At 28.8% G+C, this 20,613-nt stretch overlaps 1 protein-coding gene across 4 annotated transcripts in view; it reads right to left on the minus strand.

The window, feature by feature from the left end:
• Nucleotides 1-20,613, minus strand: part of LOC136968358 (phospholipid scramblase 2-like) — a 30,900-nt gene that overhangs the window by 4,492 nt on the left and 5,795 nt on the right. For 3 of the 4 annotated variants that reach the window (XM_067262368.1, XM_067262367.1, XM_067262369.1), the window contains exons 3-7: nucleotides 17,207-17,323; nucleotides 17,039-17,116; nucleotides 14,495-14,634; nucleotides 12,770-12,934; nucleotides 10,475-10,636 (exon numbers count right to left, since the gene is read on the minus strand). In XM_067262368.1, the coding sequence (XP_067118469.1) occupies nucleotides 10,475-10,636; nucleotides 12,770-12,934; nucleotides 14,495-14,634; nucleotides 17,039-17,116; nucleotides 17,207-17,323 (662 nt within the window). The remainder of the gene's footprint in view (nucleotides 1-10,474; nucleotides 10,637-12,769; nucleotides 12,935-14,494; nucleotides 14,635-17,038; nucleotides 17,117-17,206; nucleotides 17,324-20,613) is intronic. The other variant, XM_067262370.1, reaches the window with a different exon arrangement.

Here is a 20,613-nt window from a genome sequence, read left to right on the forward strand (position 1 = left end):
CACATCATATCTGTGTTCCTTAAGTCTTTTAGTTAGGCTTCTCGTCGTAACCCCGATGTATTCTTTCTCTATCCCTAGTTGGTCGTTGCTGTACGGTATCGAGTACACCCCCGGCTGCTCACTCCGTTTAATTTCGACTAAGAAACGACAAGGAAGAAATTAAACGGAGTGAGCAGCCGGGGGTGTACTCGATACCGTACAGCAACGACCAACTAGGGATAGAGAAAGAATACATCGGGGTTACGACGAGAAGCCTAACTAAAAGACTTAAGGAACACAGATATGATGTGACGAAAAGTAAATGCACAACAACATTAGCAAAAATGGCGCAGACGGAGGGATCCGTTGTTAAATGGGAAGAAGCCAAAATCATAACACCTGTCCATTCGCCGACACTTGCAGCGACAACCGAAAAATGTGAAATTTATAAGTCCAGCTTAACCAAAAAATGCTTAAATTACAAAGATGCGACCATTTTACCATCAGCTTGGAAGTTTCTAATTAAAAAAGTCACAAGAACACATTAACTAGGCGCAAATGATTGCCTATAGATATATAGATATTGCTATGTTTACATGTACCATTGGCATGTTTTATTTTATTTATTTTGTTTTATTTATTTTCTATGTTATTTATATTACATTTGGTTTACGTAGTTGAGCGCGTGAGTTCTATTGTAATCTATTTCAATTTTGAACGGGTTGTTCGAAATAGTATTCGAATATAGTTAACCTGATGATGGCCAGTGGAGTGGCCGAAAACGTTTGTTTTTTATGATTAAATTTAAATTTATAGTTCTCAGCATAAAGGTGTGTGTGTCTTACAGTTAAATAGAGTCTGAGTGAGAGTAGGAAAAGAATTAATGGCTCCACCGGTCTGTTTTTATAAGAGGTACAGAAAGTTAGCAGTTAAAATTGTGAAGTTAAACTCCAAGTTAGAATTCTTAAAGGAGTGTCGGTTAAACGGCGGCTTCCAGTGTCGATATGGCGGATCAGAATTCCAGAGGAATGCATATCCTTGCGAGAAAAAGTAAGAATTCTTTGCTTGAATAAATCAATTAAGAATGCAAAAAACATAAAGTATAGAGCGATTAAGGATCTGGTGGACCTGGAAGAACTAGTGTTCACTGAGGACCCGAATGCTTTGGCGTGTATCAATTTAAAGATAGTCGAATTAACCGACCGGATAGAAAGGCGTTTAAATAGGAAGTACAGGAAGAAGCTACATTGGTTATGTTCAATGCAACCGAATAAAAAATCGAAGAAAGTGAAGCCAACCCCATACATTTTATGGGACCAGGTCCAAATCCCCCTGAATGTCAAACGCCTCCTAGAAAAAGGGCCTAATTATGCTCTTGACAATAATGGAAACTGGCGAGGCATGATAGCTGAAATTGAAAGGGGACTCCTAGGTATGGATGAGATCGAAAAAGAGTATTTTAGATGGAAAGCGGCGTTCAGAAGTGAGAAATGTGCAGGGAAACGTAATGAAGGGACAGATGTTAAAAGCGCGAAGAAATGGTTGACGGACAATAGTTTGGTAATCACCAGAGCGGATAAAAGCAAGCATTTGGTGGTAATGAAAAAGCAACGCTATGTGGAGGCACTAGAAGAGTATATAAGAAAAACGGAATGCGAAAGGGTAGAACATGACATAGTAAGAAAAATTGAAGGAAAGGTAAAAAGGTTGGAGAGATCTCCTTTAACATCAATCTTCCCTTTCCTGAAAGGTGCACACGTCACGAACCCAGGAGTACCCAGGTTGTTTGGTTTCGCGAAGACCCATAAAACCAACAAAGAAATTAGACCTGTGGTGGAGAAATGTAAGGGCCCCACGTATAAACTGGAGAAACGTATGCATTCGTATTTGTCGGAGTTGATTGGGGATTACCAATTTGTTACAAAGAGCCCGATGAGTGTAGTAAAGGATTTGCAGGAGTTAGCCTTAATGGATAGCGAAATTGGTTCGGTAATGGACTTCGAGAGTATGTATCCGTCAATCTAACCATCCTCATGTTTTGATGCACTAATGGAATTGTTGTATGGCTTGCATCTGACGGCGGCAGCGTACCGTAAGGACCTGGAGATGATGGCAGATCTGGTATGCGGGCAATCGTTTTTCGTGTTCGAGAGTAAAATCTATAAACAGTTAAAAGGTGTCCCGATGGGCAGCCCAATGTCTGGTCTGCTGTGTGAATTGGTGGTAAGAAGAATGGAGCGCATCACACTGATCAACTTCAAGGAAGACATAATCTTGTACAGAAGATATGTGGATGATGTGCTTGTCATATGGAAGAACCACGCAAGGATACACCAATTCTTAAATGCCATGAATTCCAACGATCATGGCCTACGGCTAAACTTGGAGCAACTTAGTGGCGACGAATTACATTTTTTGGACATTGGTATTACATTTAAGAACGGAGCAATAAACACGAAAGTTTATATAAAGCCTACACACGACCCGCTATATATACCGTCAACATCCAATGATCCTATTACCTATAAACTCTCAGCATTTAGAGCGTTAATTAGAAGAGCGTTTCAATATTGCTCTAACATAATGGATACGATGCGGGAACTGGAGAGAATCAGGCAAGTGGCCAAGATGCTGGGATATGGTCCAAGAACAGTTGAACGTTTGATTGCAGCGTACAAGAATCCTAAGAAAAACAAGAAAAAACGAGATCTTACAAACGGCATCACGAAATTCACGTATAATAAGCGTCTATCCTCTGTTATGGAGTGTATTGCGAGCCACAGGAACAGCAATATTGTGTACAAAAGAGCTCCCTCGATATATAAATTACTAAGAAACGACAAGGAAGAAATTAAACGGAGTGAGCAGCCGGGGGTGTACTCGATACCGTACAGCAACGACCAACTAGGGATAGAGAAAGAATACATCGGGGTTACGACGAGAAGCCTAACTAAAAGACTTAAGGAACACAGATATGATGTGACGAAAAGTAAATGCACAACAACATTAGCAAAAATGGCGCAGACGGAGGGATCCGTTGTTAAATGGGAAGAAGCCAAAATCATAACACCTGTCCATTCGCCGACACTTGCAGCGACAACCGAAAAATGTGAAATTTATAAGTCCAGCTTAACCAAAAAATGCTTAAATTACAAAGATGCGACCATTTTACCATCAGCTTGGAAGTTTCTAATTAAAAAAGTCACAAGAACACATTAACTAGGCGCAAATGATTGCCTATAGATATATAGATATTGCTATGTTTACATGTACCATTGGCATGTTTTATTTTATTTATTTTGTTTTATTTATTTTTCTATGTTATTTATATTACATTTGGTTTACGTAGTTGAGCGCGTGAGTTCTATTGTAATCTATTTCAATTTTGAACGGGTTGTTCGAAATAGTATTCGAATATAGTTAACCTGATGATGGCCAGTGGAGTGGCCGAAAACGTTTGTTTTTTATGATTAAATTTAAATTTATAGTTCTCAGCATAAAGGTGTGTGTGTCTTACAGTACCTGATTTACTTAACAAAATTTTTAGGATTTTTGATGAAACTTGCTTCCTTTCATTTTAAATGGAGTATATAGGTGGTCTGAGACACCTTGTGTATGATGATGAATGATCAATTATTATTAATATAATTATTGCTGAGAAAAAATATAATTATAGCTAAACATCTTTTGACGGTAAGTTAACGAATTAATGTTTTCTATTGTAGATGATATGTGAAACCTGCTTTAATCTAAAATAAAATTAATATATTGTCACAATTTGAAATACAAATATAAAAAATATTTAAATATGCAAATTATGGTGGGATAGTCTAATAATACTCTGTAGAATGATTTACCTGAATTCAAAGCTGTCTGGAAGCTGTGAATCTTTTTAAAGTGTCATAAAATAATGTAAGCAAGCTCTAGAATTACTTTTAGAAGACAAGAAAAGTAAGGTCAGGATTAGTGGTTAATTCTTAGTGAAACTGATATTGTCTTTAATTATAATAATAATAGTAAACCTTTTGGTAAAGTCAAAAGTATAAGTTTTAATCTCATATATGGCTTTATTCATTTGAGTTCAGCCACAAATTCAAATTAGTAAGACTACATTATTTTACTATAATGTAATCTTACTAATTTGAATTTAATTGCTAATTTGTTGCAGCTAGAAGACAATGATTTGTATAAGTCAAAATACTAGTTATAAATGATAATATCAAGTAAATGTTATTGCATATTCTATAGTGTTTTGCTCATTATTTATTTGTACTGCAGAATAGTCATGGTTCTTATATGCATTGAACATGTAACTGTATATTGACTTACTGAAATGGTAAAATTCAAAAGATCTTTATTGTAGCAAATTTATAAAACATGCACAGAAAATATATAATAATAATGTAATTAATCAAAATTTAAATACAGTGATACCTCGACTTATGCAAACCCAGAGTTACGCGATTTTTAAATTTCGTCGATTCATCTTTTGTTTGAGCGACACACAACTATTGTTTACTTAATCCCCCACACTATTGTTCAGCTTACACGTTTGGATGTGTCGCGCGGAATCGATGCATAGCTACAATTTATTTTGTGTTATTTATGTCTGTGTTTGTTATATCTACGGAGACTTGAGAGACTCTACTATGTCATCCAAACGAAGTAGAACTGATTCTTCTGCATCAAACAAGAAAAGAAAAGCTTTATCTTTGGAATGTAAAGTTAACATTATTAAAGACTTCGATACAAAAATGAAAAGGGGTTACAAATTTTAGAAAATATAGACTCCAACGCAGAGCGCATTTCTTCTACAAAACGAGAAATAAAATATTATTTCTCGTTTTATTCATCAGGACAATGCACAATATGTCTTGCAACAAGTCGGAAATATTAGCATGCTACGAGGAAATTTTGCGAGAGAAAAAAGAATCTTTGAGCCGTCAGACGAATTTGTTGGATTTTATGAAGCCTTCTACATCAAAATAACTTCAGTTTATGATTTTAATAATATAATTTGTTATACATATGTATTATCTAAAATTTTATTTAACATTTTTTTCTAAATTATTGTTTTTTTAGTCTCTGGCCCAATTAAAAATAATTTGTATGTATTTATATGCGAAATTATACCCTGACTTACATGAATTTGACTTACGCGGTTATCGCTCGGTCCCACCTAGCGCATAAGTTCGGGGTATTACTGTATAAACAAAAACAATTTTTCCATTTTACATTATTTAAAAAGTTTTTATTTGACTAAGAGCATGATAATTAGATACATTCCTATTCTCTTCTAAATTTTAAAGATTTATTTGATTTTCAAATATTTTTCTATACTACACACTAAAATATAAGCAAACAAACAAATTAATTTAGTCTTTCTACTTGTTTTTATACTTTTAATAATAGTGTTTTTATTGTTAAGAAACTTTATCAAAAAATACTATTATTTATATATTCTATATACAGGGTGTAATGAAACTCCTTGACAATATTTTAAAGATAGATTCTAGGATCAAAAATAAGATTAAAGTGTTCTTTAACAATTTTTCAAAATTATTTCATTTTCAAGATATGGCCCGCTAAAAAAATGTACCAGCACTAGAGTTGTCAACTTTTTAAAGTAATTTTGTATTTTTTTATGCTCTGTCAACAGAGTGACATAAGTATGTCCTACTGTAATAAATGTAAACAAAGCCTTATCTCTTTTAAAGATTTACATTACCCATCTGCTTCACAGTTAAAAAAAAAAAAATAGTTGGAAAGCAAAAGTTTTTCAATGTAAATTTACTTAGAATAACATTTTGTTTTTACAAAATTAAACAGAATAATTTACAAGAACTGCTCAAATCTTCTGCATCTATGGATGACATTTTTATCAGTTCAATTTCCATGCATTCAAAAAAAACAACTTTTAACATTTAAAATAAAGCTTCAGTTTGTACAAGTTGGTACATAACATAAAAGTGGAAAACAGACAGCAGTATTCTTTCGGCGAAAGATTTAAAATTAATCAATATGATTTTTTGGCAGGAATAAAGTGGAATTTGAAACATGTTTATAGAAGATTTTAAGCATATTTTTGTCCTTAGAATCTATTCCTAAAATATTGGCACAGTGTTTCATTACACTGTATACAAAATACTTAGCTTAAAATCATCCCAAACATTTTTTCATTAATGAGAAAAAAAAAAAAAAAAAAAAAAAAAAAAAAAAAAAAACAGAAATGACAACATCAGGAATTAATATATTATTATGAAATTTTTGTTATAAATAGTCTATATTGGAAACAAGTGGGCAACGCTTGTGGGATAAGCAAGTGAAATGAGAGAGATTGGCTTACCTATGCAACCATGGAAATAAAAAAAATAGAAATGGCGGCACCAAGAACCGATGAATCATCATGAAATTTCTTAACAAGTGGGCAAAGTGAGCATGGAGGCAAAGTACCCTTAATTTAGAATATTCTAACAAATCTTAAATTGAAAAATTTTATTCATTTTTAAAGAAAATTATAAAAGTGTTATTTCTCTTACATCATTAAATTCTAAATTTAAAAATCTTAAACTATTATGTGGAATATAAAATTTGAAAACTTTTTAAAGAATTGAATTAAAGAAAAAGAACAATGAATAAACTCCCATTTATTAACTTGAAAATTTTAAAAAATAATTTTAAACTTTAATATGAAATTTCAAAAGAAAAACTATATTTAATGTCTACTTTTAAATTACATCAAAAATCAAACTAGTTCCCAACTCATTTTTTTCATGGAGTTTATAAACAAAAATACAAGCATTTCCCATTAATGTCACTAATTCATTCCTTAAAATTAAATAGTCTGCAGGAAAATATTAACTGGAAGACTATTTCCCATTATTTTAAATGGAGAAATGATACTGTAGTCTGTTGCAATGTCAATCCAAAACTAGCAAATTTCCAAAAGGTAACTAAAATACAGTACAGAATTTATATATAAGTAATAAACTATCATGTTAAGATTTAAAATACTTAAATCATCATTTTCTGATAACCAAACAAATGAAATGGTTGTTACAGTTACTTTGCACTAACATTTGCAATCTGCAGGCCATTTCATACTGTTAAGAATGTGTATATCATACTGTTAAGAATGTGTTATAATTTCTATGTCTCAAACATTTTCTGTACTCAAACATTTCATTCAATTGCACAATTGATTGCCTACTGTTAGTGACATCAGAAAAACTTGTTTAGACCTTTTTGTAGATGGTGGTATGATATACTATGATGTCTCTTCCAGAGATATGAGATATACATAATTTTGACAAAAAAATGGAATGTGTAATTCTAAAATTCTAATCAATTGTATTCAGTTGTGTTTAGTTGGTAAAGTGTTGTGAGACTTTTTCTACATAACTGAATTTTGAAAGATGCTGTATAAATTTTTCTTAAATAAAAATCAGCCAAAAACCATCATATTGAGAGATACTATGTTCTATGAAGTTTGATATTAAAAATTAAACAATGTTCTACCAGGAAAATGTTAAAACAGGAGACACCTGTATTTTTCAAATTCATGTTACAAAAAAAAAAAAATTTTATGTTTGGATGATGCATGGTTAAGTAAAAAATCAAATTAAAATGCACTCACCAATCACAGTGTAACTGTCTCAAGTAAGAATAATAATTAATGAACTCAAACGAAAAAATTTATGATTCTGCTGTTCTAAATATTTGAACAAAATCTTAAAATTAGTCACTAATTCACTACATCTTTAAATAATAAAATTTCTAAAATTATATAAAATCCTAGTGGAAATTCCAAAAATATCACAGATTTAAATGTAGTTGTAGTAGTATATAAACTGGAATGTACATGCAGAAATCCTAGTTGTTACATTGGTGAAACTGGTTGGATACTAAATAAAAGAATTAAAGACGATGAGACATCAATCAGATTGAGATACAATCAATCACTGTGGTATGAACGTTCAATGATTAATAATTGTGAAATCAATAGAGATGCAGTTAAAATATTAAAGAAACTGATATCTATAAATGCAAATTTAAAGAACACACACAAATCAAAAAATATTCTAAAAGCAATAATTTAATTAATATCAGAAGGTATGCAAATCAATAATGTTTGGTATGATGTAATAGAGGGCATAATGTAAAAATAAGTAAAAAGAATTATCACTATGTAGTCAGATAGTTTAATGTTATTTTAATTGTATAAAAATATATATGTAACAGTACTGATTGTTTAAAGTGTAAGTAATTATATTTTATTATGGTTTTTATACAACAAAAATATTTAGTATAAAGTTAAATATAAATATTGTTTTTACATAGTGTTTGTGTTACATAGCTGATATGGAAGGTACATACTCAAAAAGTTGTTTACAGACATCTGTAAACAACTTTTATGCGAGTTATGCGAACTTGATGTATTTGGAATTCAAAATTGCTCAAACTATTTTAAATTGTAATTAGCAATTATTGTTTAGAAACTGGAATAGTGTAGGATATGTACTGTTTTTTTTTTTTGCTTAAAACTAGCACTGAAAAGAGAACAAAATTATACATCATTCTAAAATGCATTTATAACCATAATTAAACAAATAGTCATCGATGTTAAAAGTTCTGTATTGAAACTCTCAAAACTTACTTGTAACAATTTATAGAGAAAAAAAAGAAAAAACTATATAATCATTATTAACATCAAATGAAAAAAAACTAAATATTCTTTCTGATAAAGTTAAGATATTTTTAACAGAACTGATTTTTAATCTAAATTCAGCAATATGTTACAATAGAAGAATAATCAATATTACATTTGAATATGATAAACCACATTGGCCCAAATATTAGTTGATGTTTTTTCCAGTTTTAAAGGGGGGGAAATCACTTGCAACCTATTTTTCAGTCTGAAGTTTCATTTGATTTTGAAACTGTTTTGGAACATGTACTGAGTTAAAATGATGCTAAAATTCGGTATGTTAATTGTTTAGTGATGCTAAACACTATCCAAGTTCTAATCTGTTATGCTGCAGCTACAAACTATGTACAGGAATTAAGTGTTTGGCATGATTGTTAATAATTGATTAGTCAAATTGTTCAATAACAATCAATTGTTTTGTCATACACTCAAACCTGTTTTTGTGCGGTCTATTTTTGTGCGATTTGTTTTGTGTGATTTTTTGTGTGCGGTATATGAATTTCAATCAAATTGGTATACCGCACAAAAATAATTGCACGTATAAAAAATCGCACAAAAAAAGACCGCACAAAAACAGGTTTGAGTGTATTAAATGTAATCAGTCAATTTTGGTAACTTCTACAGAAATTTTATTTTAGTAACTTTTTAATTTTACTCCTAGGAGTCTCTACTAATCAAGCAATCATCAAAAATTGGGTTACTGCAAAATTTATTCTGTTGTAAAGTGTAAATTTCTATTGTAATTATAAATTTATGAATTTGATATAATTATGTCTTAACTTTATAAAAAATGTTTTAGATAGTTATAAAAAAATAAGATAAGTGAAAACAAAACACAGTTTCAATGATTAGAAGTTTAGATTGACGTTTGGATTGAAAACATTTTCAGTAGTCATAAAACTGCAACATTTTCCAGAATGCACATAAAATATACAAGAAAGCCTACTTCCCTGTCATGATGTATATCTGGGCAGCATACCATCCAGTGCATAGGATATTGTCTTGTTTTTGCTCTATATTAATTTCATTTTTATTGGTATTGACAAAAAATAAGCAGTAAGTTACAATTTGTCACTTATAATACAGGCATCCAATGCATATTTCTTTCTGTAAATCAAACCCTTTCAGTACAGTTTTCTGATTAACTAGGTATGATTTAAATGAAATTTTTAAAAATTACTGAAAAGCAATCAAAAATTCATTTACGCTGATTGATTCCTTGATATTTTTAAATACATATTCAAAAAACATTTTATTTCTAACTAAAGTAATTTTGAAAAGAAAGAAATGTAGTTGAACAAACTAATTTTCATAATCTCATAGACAAAAGTAATAAAATTTCCAACATATTCTTGTAAAAATTAGAATACCAATATAATTTTGAAAGACTATTGGTGAAGACACAATTATAAAGAGCTTTAAGAAATGTTGTGTTACCAATGACTTAGAACAGGGAATGCTGTACCATTCAAGAAGGCTGAAGAACATGAGGCAATGACATAGGATACAGGATGTTGATGATAAGAGTTCTGATGAAAATGAAAATAATGAAGTAGTGTTTCAATAATTCCAAATTTTTTTTAAAATGCAAATTGATGACTTTTTGTATGCAAACAAAAATAATAATAAAAGGTCAGCTTATATTTAGGCCCTAACTTTTTTCTTAAAGTAAGGATTCCAAAATTGGAGGATAACTTATATTCAGGTCAATACAGTATTTTCAATTTGACTGTAATTCAAAATTTAAAATTAATTATATAATTTAATAATTAAATAAACAATACATACAATTAGAAAACATGCCCCTAAAAGAACAGCCTTAATCTTCACATCTAAATCCATTGGAAATGAAATACCAAAATTATCAGTATCAGTAAAGGTTTCTTTCACAAAACCTGTCCACTGCTTAGAGATTTTGCCTACTTCTGTAGATCCATCACTTGATAACACCTGAAAATACAAATAATGGAATAAATTAAAATTTTTAACTTAATGATTTAAACCCAGCAGAACTCATATCAATAATCCAACTTATTTCACTTGCATAATATTTAATGGATACCAATTTTAATATGCTTTATTTTAAATTAATTTAAAAGTAACTCTTGAAACAATTTTCAAAATTTGATTCTGACATAATTACAGAATTAAATCTTTCTTGAGAATATTCTTGTTGAACTGCAATCTGAAAAAATTGTAGACCTATAAATTCCCACTGTCATCCATCTGGTCTGTCTTTTTTTAATCTTGAGAATGGAGTTTGATACAATTTAATATAAACATATTGAATTTTTCACATATATCATACACGGAAGTTTATGATGTCAAATTTCATTGTATTATGAATTAAGAGAATTTTGTAATTTTCAGAGAAATTTAAATTGAAGCCTACTAAAAAAAGGTGAGTCAAACATATAAGTAATTCTAAAATTATTTCAGATATTTCAAATAATTTGATAACAGCAATTATTTTTCATTAAATGAACTCGCTGTTATTTATAACAGAAAATTATGATTTTTAACTGTTTATTTAATAACAAGTAAATGGATAAAACCAAAAATAATAACCTGCATTGTATCTCTCAAATACCAACAAAATTTATTTTTTACCATAATAACTGGAAAAATTACTATGTATATGAGGAAAGGAACAAAGTTAAATTGCTATTAATTATTTTACGTTTTTTACAATAAATTTGTTGATATTGGGTTGTCCGGAAAGTTTGTGCCGATTTTGAAGGAAAATTGAAACGCAGGAGATTTAAATTTTAGTACACATTTATTAAATTATATAGGTGCCATTCTGTTCTACAAGCTTTCTCCATCTTTCAGGCAACTTGAAAATCCCATCCTTCCCCTCTCAGGTTTTTCAGCAAAGAATTTTTCTACGTGATTTTTTATCTCGACCAAAGAGTTGAAGGTTTTTCCATTAAGGGAATTTTGTAATGATCGAAATAGGTGGAAATCAGAGGGTGCGAGGTCTGGTGAATATGGTGGATGGGGTAGAACATCCCAACTGAGCTCCAACAACTTTTGTCAAGTTATCAAAGACACGAGGCTGCGCATTGTCTTGATGAAACACAACGCCCTTCCAATTTTCTATTTCTGGATGTTTTTGTTCAATTGCTGTCTTTAATTCATCTAATTGGGAACAATACTTCTCTGAATTTATCATCTCGTTATTTGGTAAAAGCTCATAATACAGGATCCCTTCCAATCCCACCAGACACAGAACATGATCTTCTTTGGATGAAGACTGGCTTTTGGGGTGGCTAAAGGTGGTTCATTCTGCTTTCCCCAAGATCTTTTTCGTTCAACATTATTATAATGATCCATTTTTCATCCCCTGTCTCTACTTGCTTCAAAAATGGTGTCTTCTCATTGCATTTATAGAGCAAGTCACAAATGGAAATGCGATCTATCAGATTTTTCTCTGTTAAATTGTGGAGAACCCATGCATCAGAATGGTTTATGTAGCCAAGCTTCACAAAATGCTCATGGATGGTGGATTTTGACATATTTAAGATTTCTGCTAATTTACATGTCATATAGCGTGGGTTATTCTTGATCAGTGTTTTAATCTGATCTTCATCTGTGGTGGAGGGCCTACCCAGGCATTCTTGATCTTTAAGGTTGAAATCACCAGCTTTAAGCCTAGCAAACCATTTCCGCACAGTTCTTTCACCTATAGTGCATATCTTGTTTGCTGCATGTGTGGCATTTTTGCCTTTCCGGTAAAAGAAAAGCATTAAATGCCTAAAATGCACTTTGTTTTCTTCCATATTCAAAAGGCATATGCCTTTGAATATGGAAGAAAACAAAGTGCATTTAAAACTGACAAAAATTAACATATCATAACCAAATTTTTTTCCAAATATGCCTGAAGTACTGTCAATTATGATATGTACGCATGTCATTTGTTTTCAATCGTTCTGACCTGTCCTTACGCCACCTACCAAAAATCAGCACAGACTTTCCAGACAACCCAATATTATTTTCCATAAAACCATTTCTCACAAATCTGACAGATAATATAGTACATAAATTCTCTTACAATAAACAAAATATAGATTTAAAACATACCTTGAATTCTACATCACCACAGATGCTGAAAGTGCAAAATGGGCCTTCAATTCGTAAAACAGAGTCTCCTGCAGCATTTTCAATTCTAAATTTTGGTACAAGAATACTCCATTCTTGTGTCACGTATCCAATAACTGTTCCTGGAGGTGAACTGACTTCCATTTTCTAGTAAAATGTAAATGTTTAAAATGAATACAACAATAATAAAAATATTTATACTGTTATAATTCAGTACATGTTCAAACACTATGTAATTTAAGAAATTATTCTATTTGAATTCCAATTAAATGTGTTTCTAGATAGTCCCACCAAACAATTTCTGCCTATGTTCAGATTCCCAAAATGCATAAAAATAATTGGATGATTCAGCTGGTGGTAGAAAAATGGCAATATTTTACAATTGAAATAGAAGAATAATGCTACATAGATAGTACATGATGTACACTTGCTGATAAAATAACAAAAGTGTCTACTAATAACAAAAGTTTCCACAAAGGAAGGCTAAGAACTGCTCTGGCAAAAGAGCTCAAACAATAAGGCAAAAGTAAAATTGGAAGGAACACAGGTTAGTATATCCAACTTTAAGAACAACTGAAGAACTAACAATAGTCACCACTGCAACCTAGTGTTGAACAAAACACAAGAAGGAAATGAGTTAGACTGTGGGTTTGGTTCCTGATGATAACTGGTCAATAGAGACAACAGGGGGATGATAATCTTAATGACAGTGCTGGCCTGTGTGGTTTGTTGATCATGCTCAACAATTTATCACATCCAACCTTTTATTTTATTATTCTACATTCAAGGACACTGTTCTTTTGTTTAGTTATACTTCTATTTTTATCTTTAGCCAATGATTTAAAGTTAAAACATCATTAATGTTCAAACCTGTTAAACATTCTCAATAAATTTTTGAAGCTTGGAATAAAGTGACTCCTTAAATTACAGAGTGAATGTTTGAATATAACATTAATGGAGTTGATAATTTTAAGGGAGATATTCAGTATACACACACACACACACACACACACACACACACCGCATTCATTAATTATGCAGTTAAAACTAATTTAATATACCTACATACTAAGGAAACTAATTAAAATATTATCTTAACAAAAACAAATATATTAAAGAAGCAATATAATGTTAATCAACATTAAAAAATTAATGTATCAAACTCAGTATAAACAGAAGTTTATGCTTTGATAATATCCCAATTTAATAATTAATTAGGAATACTATTATGTAATGCAATATTAATTAATATAAAAATCATCAATGTAATAAAATTTAAATATATTTAATCACTTCACATATAAAAATTGTTTTCTGAATTACTGTAAACAATTTTTATATTGGAGTGATGCTATTTTGATAATTTAATTCATATTTTTACTATTAGATATTCATTATTTTTGAATTCATTTGGTTGTTTTAGTTATGTTTTAGAATATAAATTTGGGATTTTTAATTAATGTTATGATGCATTATAATTTTCTTATTTAAAATAGTAATTAGGCTCATGGGTTTTGCACAAAACATCTGATTTTCAGGCATAGATTACAGATATTTTTAAAATATAAGTATCCTCCATTTAATAAGTTTTTTACAAAATAATAAATTTCTTAAAAATTCTCATCACTACTTCAATAATCAATTAATTGTTTAATGGACTCATCAATAATCGAACAAATTTTTCACGTAAAGAAAAAACAAAAATACCTGCAAACAACAGGGAAACCAACACGAATCACAACGAAGTGGACGATTTAAATGCAGAACTTCATTTCCAAAATTATTGAGTACTTTCATGTCAAATGGTCGATTTGGACCACAGCAATTTCTTGTAAGGCAATCATTATCTGATAAAATAGTGTTTATTATTTGAAATAATATTGAAAAATAAAAAATTTTAATATCATATTATCTTTATATACAGTCAAACTTCGTTAATTTGAACTTGCTTAATTCAAACTTTTGGATAATTCAAATTCTACAAATTCACTTTGAGTTTCCTAATAAATGTAATGTAAAAATTACTTGTTTAATTCAAATTTTTTTTCTAATTTCTGGATAATTTGTAGCTGGAATATCCTATTTCAAAAATTACTAGAATTTAAAAATTTGAAGCTGTAATAACTTAGTTCAAACTAAGTGAAAAACAAAAGCAAAAAACAAATATGAAACTGGTATGTACTGCAAAAAGTAAACAGTGATTGTGAATTTTGAGAATCTAATCTTTTACAACCAAGAGAGAAATGTCATGGGTAAAATCAAAACAGTTCCCACATTCTGTTTTTAATCACTGTTACATATTTGTTACAAAAAATGAAAGATGTGTTAAAAAGAAAACACTGTTGAGTGAGAAAAATGTTTAAAAAGTGTGAATTGCAAAAATATCATGCTAATTTTGACATCTACTCTGTTGTGTGATAATTTGGAACTATCTTAAAACCCCTACAAACACCTGACAAACAAATGGTACTGTGATAAGTGGGAAAATTTTTTCTCTACAGAAAAAGTTCACCAATTTTGACTTTCTAAGTGATTTGCAAAAAATGATAAAGATTGCTGGAAACCACATTACGTTAATGTGTTATTCACTCTGTTTTTTCATTTTTGCGAATATGAACTAAGCTTGCAAGAAAATGTGACAACCAAACTAATTATATTTTATCGGTGTTACTTAATAATTATCAATGAACCAGTTTAATTCAAATTTTGGATGATTTGAACTATTTTGCACTCCCCTTGAACTTCAAATTAACCAAGTTTGACTGTAATTTTATTATTATAAATATACAAAATATTTCAAAGTAATTTATCCAGGAGTTTACTGTGTAATTTTTGGTTTATGATATTTTTTGAAAACATTATTTCAAGAAATATAGATTTAAAATAAAACAACAAAAGTGTTTTATTTCAGAACCATTATTTAAAATATGTATATAACAAACATTGATAAACATATTGTTTATCTTCAGAGGAAAATCTTAACACCAAGTAATTTTTGAGAAATATTTGGAATATATATATAAAATCTCATACATTCCCAAATAATCATCAATCTCAAAATACACTTCAGATTTTGTTATATAAATATATTTTTCCAGAATAGTTTATTTATGGGTTATAAACATGTATATATAATTTTTATTCATCATTTAAAATCACATTGTAATCAAATTATACAGCCCAAAACAATACACTACTTCTACTTGATATTAACTACATAAAGTTTTAAATGCTTATTGAGAAAACTAACTATTAATAATAAGTAAACTGATAAACATATTTCTTTTTCAATAAATTCTATTTACTTCTACAGTATTTCCAAGAAATTTGTCATCAACAAATTAAATCTACATGCTAATCAGTATACATTGCATAATATACAATAAAATTATATTTTATAATTTTATTTTATATTAATATAACTAATGAAAATAATTAACAATTGATTAACATTAAATTATTGTTATAATGTGTATTAGCCTTTGAGATAACTTTCCAACAGAATACTCAACTATGAAATATAAAAAGTAACATATTAAATTTTTGAAACTTTAGTTAATCATAATAATAATAATAATAATGTTTGCATTAAAGAGGTGTAACGAGAATAATTCTCCAATTAAAAAAAATATGATTAAACAAATTTAAAGTAAAAAATTATAAAAGAGATTAAATGCAACGATTAGCTAATTATTCACTTGTTATTGAACTTAGTTTTGTAAATAATACTGTAAAAATATTATTGTTTTTCAGATTCTAAAAGAAAGAATATTAAATAATTTAATAATATTAATTACAAAAATGAATTAAGTGGACTTATGAGAATTTTATTTTTTTATTTTATATAAATTTATTCTAATAATTTTCTCATTAAATTGTAAATTTAATGAGATATATAATACAACCCATTTTCTTTCATTTTGTAGAAAGCAAATAAAATTCATAATATAAACAAATTTATAAATATAAGTAATTTATATAAATTTTATTTATTTATAACAAAATTATAGACAAAGTATTAATGTAGTTTACAGAGTTTTTTTATATAAAAAAATTTATAATAATTAATAGGGAAAATAACTTTTAGAGTACATTTAAAGTAATTTTGATGGAATAATTAACAAAAAGTAAATTTTCATTTTATTTTAAAAAATTAGATTCTCTGTTTTTTTACTGAAATGATGTAATCAGAAACAATAAACTCATGAATATAATTTTAATTTCATTAAGTTATTTAGGTATATATCTTACCTTCAGCAGCAAAAAAAACTTTCTGACCAACACTATTTTTCACTTCATATTTATTTGCACTTTCAAATCCAATAAAAGCTAAATAATAATTCACGAATAATGAGTATTTAATATTTGATAACATTTAAACACAGTTTTCATAATTTTATAACAAAATAAATTTATTACCTTCAAGTAATTCTACCTGTTGATGAACAAGAAGTTGATCTATCATAGTAAGATATTCTAAACCTGGGGGACAATTAGCAGGTGCAGCAGGAATTGGCATCCATGAACCTGGAGCTGCTAAAATTATAAAAATTTAAGTTTTAATATTTTAACATACTACATAATAGATATCTACATCAGTATTGATAATCATAACAGCTGAATTCAATATACAAGTACATAAATCTCTGAAATACAGATAATTTTAGAATCTGCTTTATATAATTTCAATTTTATAGTTTAAAAAATATTAGTGTTCTAGAAATAAGCTAAGCTGAGCTACAGCTCAGGATTTTGATGGTCAGCTCAGTTCTGATCCATATTTCAAGTTTTTTGTAACTCAAGATAGTCTTGGTCCTGTCCACTTCAAATCATCAGAACTGTACTGTACATATTTTGCTGTCATTTGTATCATTTTAAAATGTTACTCTATTACTTTTAATAATTCGCTTAATCTAAAACTTGTTTATGGTTTGATTGCTTAGTGCTCAAGTAGTTTTTATTTGAATGCTCTCATTTTAATAAGAGATAAATGAAAACATATCTGAAATACTGTTTATCCATTATTATTACAATTTAATTTCAAAAATTGGCTTTGCTGCAACACAGCCAAGCTCAGCTCAGCTTGGTACTTGCCTGTCAAGACCTCAGCTCAACCCAGTATTTACAAATAGCTAAGCTGAGCATTACTAAGTTCTAGAAATTGATATTAAATTCTGAGTTTATATTTTTTATTATTTTTAACTAAAAATTTGAAATATCTTCAATTAAAAAAAATCATCATCATCCAATCTTATATTACTGACTTCAAATTTTTATGATTAAATTTTATACTTATTGAAATTTGGGAGTTTCTACTAATATTACTAAAAATTTGATCATTGCTAATAGCAGCTTTAATATCAGTATTGAAACAATAATGATAGCAAACACTATATATAAATAATATCAAATAATTGATCAAATTTTATTGATAATTTATTTTGAGAAGTATTGAAATATTTCCCAATTTAAATATATTAGACAATCAGACCACATAAAATTTAAAATAAAGTTACATTGTTAATTATAACTAATCAATTTGACTATTCCTTCTGAAAATAGTGAGAAAAAGTTTCTAAACAGTTTCTTTTGAAAAGTTAACCTTTTCAAAAGAAAATAAACCTGTATGCAATATAATTAAAAGACCAAATTAGTTTTGAATCAATTAATTTAGAATAAACTGGAAGAAAAGAATCGGCCTGAAGCGGGACTTGAACCCGTGACTCCCACTTACCATGCGGACGCACTGCCAGTTACGCTACCCGGACCTTCGTTCCGATCTCCTCTTCCAGTATATATGAGCCACAACTGGGGATGCAGGTCCGAACGAAGGTCCGGGTAGCATAACTAGCAACTTGTCTGCACGGTAAGCGGGAGTTGTGGGTTCGAGTCCTGCTTCGGGCCGAGTTTTGAATCATTTCTTCACTATCATAATTAAAATCTAGCAGTAAAATCAAACAATAATGACCTTTAAACTCCTGTAACAAACAAAATACAGTATTTATATACTATAAGATTAAAACTTAAAATTTCATAAAATTTCTTTTAATTATAATTTAAATATTTTGAATAAACATAAGGTTCAAAATTCAAATTTGAACTCCATACTATAAACTATATATACTATAATACTATTCTATTAATTTAAGTTTATAAATACATTTATGCTTATTCTATTCTATGAATATGTTAAATGATAAAAATTTAAAATTTTGAAATGTTTTTACGTAAAGTACCATTCTTTATATTGGTTGCCTGAAATCAGTTGTAGGCCTATTGTTTGATTGTTTGTACCTATGTAATAGATATTTATCATTAAAATTAACACTATTTTTTCCTAATAATTTAATTTAAAATCAGCAAGTAAAAATTGAAGATTGTTGAAAAGCTTTAGAATATAATTCTCTATTACACGTTAGTGTATAATCTAAACGTCAGTTTATATAATCTTAGTTTATTTAGTATTTCTATGGAATAAGATTACAATATAAATTGAGGAATATTTATAGTTTATTGAATACATAACATTTTATGATATCATCTTAAATCAATGAGTTGAATGATTTATTCCTAATGAGTAAATTGTAAATATTCAGTATAACATTATATTTTATGTAAAAAAAAATATTAAATTTATTACCTAAACCAAGCATTGAAAAACAAGTAAAGTAAAGAATGAAACTTTGTTTCATTCCTTACTTTACTGTTACTAGATACTAATATAAGTATTAAACTTAATATTCAACAGCTTTTTCAAGCTGGAATCATAGAATTAAATAATATTAATATTTAAAAGTTTTAATTAAGTATGATTACATTTGCAATTAATTGTTACTGTTTTGATTTTGATTATTTTCCTTAGTAAGTCATGCAAACCCATACTATAAAAAAAAAAACCTTTTATAGCATAAGATGGGAATAAATTTATATAAGCAAATAGGACAAATTTGAAAACCACTATGATTTATCCTTCTGCTTCTATTTTGTTTTTCAAAATTTCAATATGTAACCGGTTCAAACACTGTTATTTTCTAGGAATTATCACATCCACAGACTCCAAAAATAGCCAATCAACAACTTTATGTTACCCAGATGCATTTCAGAAATTGCAATATTTCCCTCCTCAGTGTGCTTTCTTTCATACAGGCTAAACAAGGCATAAACATGAAGAAAGGTATGACAGCAATAACTGTGGATAAAATACATAGTTAAGGAAAGGAATACAGATAATGAAAAATGATTTTATTATGGAAATTAGTAAAAAATGATTGAAATATTGTAAAATTGTGTGAGAGTATTGAAAAAGTGTTTGTGCCTTGTTCCCATCATGCATGAAATTATACAACACATCATATCAAGTTGCAAACTTTTAACACAAACAGACTGCTTACATCAACAAGCAAACAAACATCAAATATAATACATCAAAAGCTTGCCCACAAACACAAACTTTTACACACTCATGAATCATACTAAAACACACACCTCAGATGGTCATAAGAAACAACATACACAAAATATACAATAAACTTGCTATTTGTGTTTTTCATGAACTATAAAGGGTGATGCATTTTTATGAAATGGCTACTTTATCTGGGTCACTTCTAACTAAATGTAAAATTAATCATTTATTACTGTTCGATATATGATGCTTGTAGCTGTTTAGGAATTTTATAGAAGGACAATTATTGTTAGCTGAACACATCATTTTATGTAGTATTATTGAAACAAATAAGCAAGATTGTATATATATTTGTGCTCTTTGCATTTAAATATCAGCTTTGATATCTGTCCCACACAAAATTACTGGCATTTTAAACTTTAAA

Source organism: Centruroides vittatus, unplaced genomic scaffold (genome assembly GCF_030686945.1).
Source record: "Centruroides vittatus isolate TY-2023 unplaced genomic scaffold, ASM3068694v2 contig_1450, whole genome shotgun sequence".
Taxonomy (NCBI): Eukaryota; Metazoa; Arthropoda; class Arachnida; order Scorpiones; family Buthidae; genus Centruroides; species Centruroides vittatus.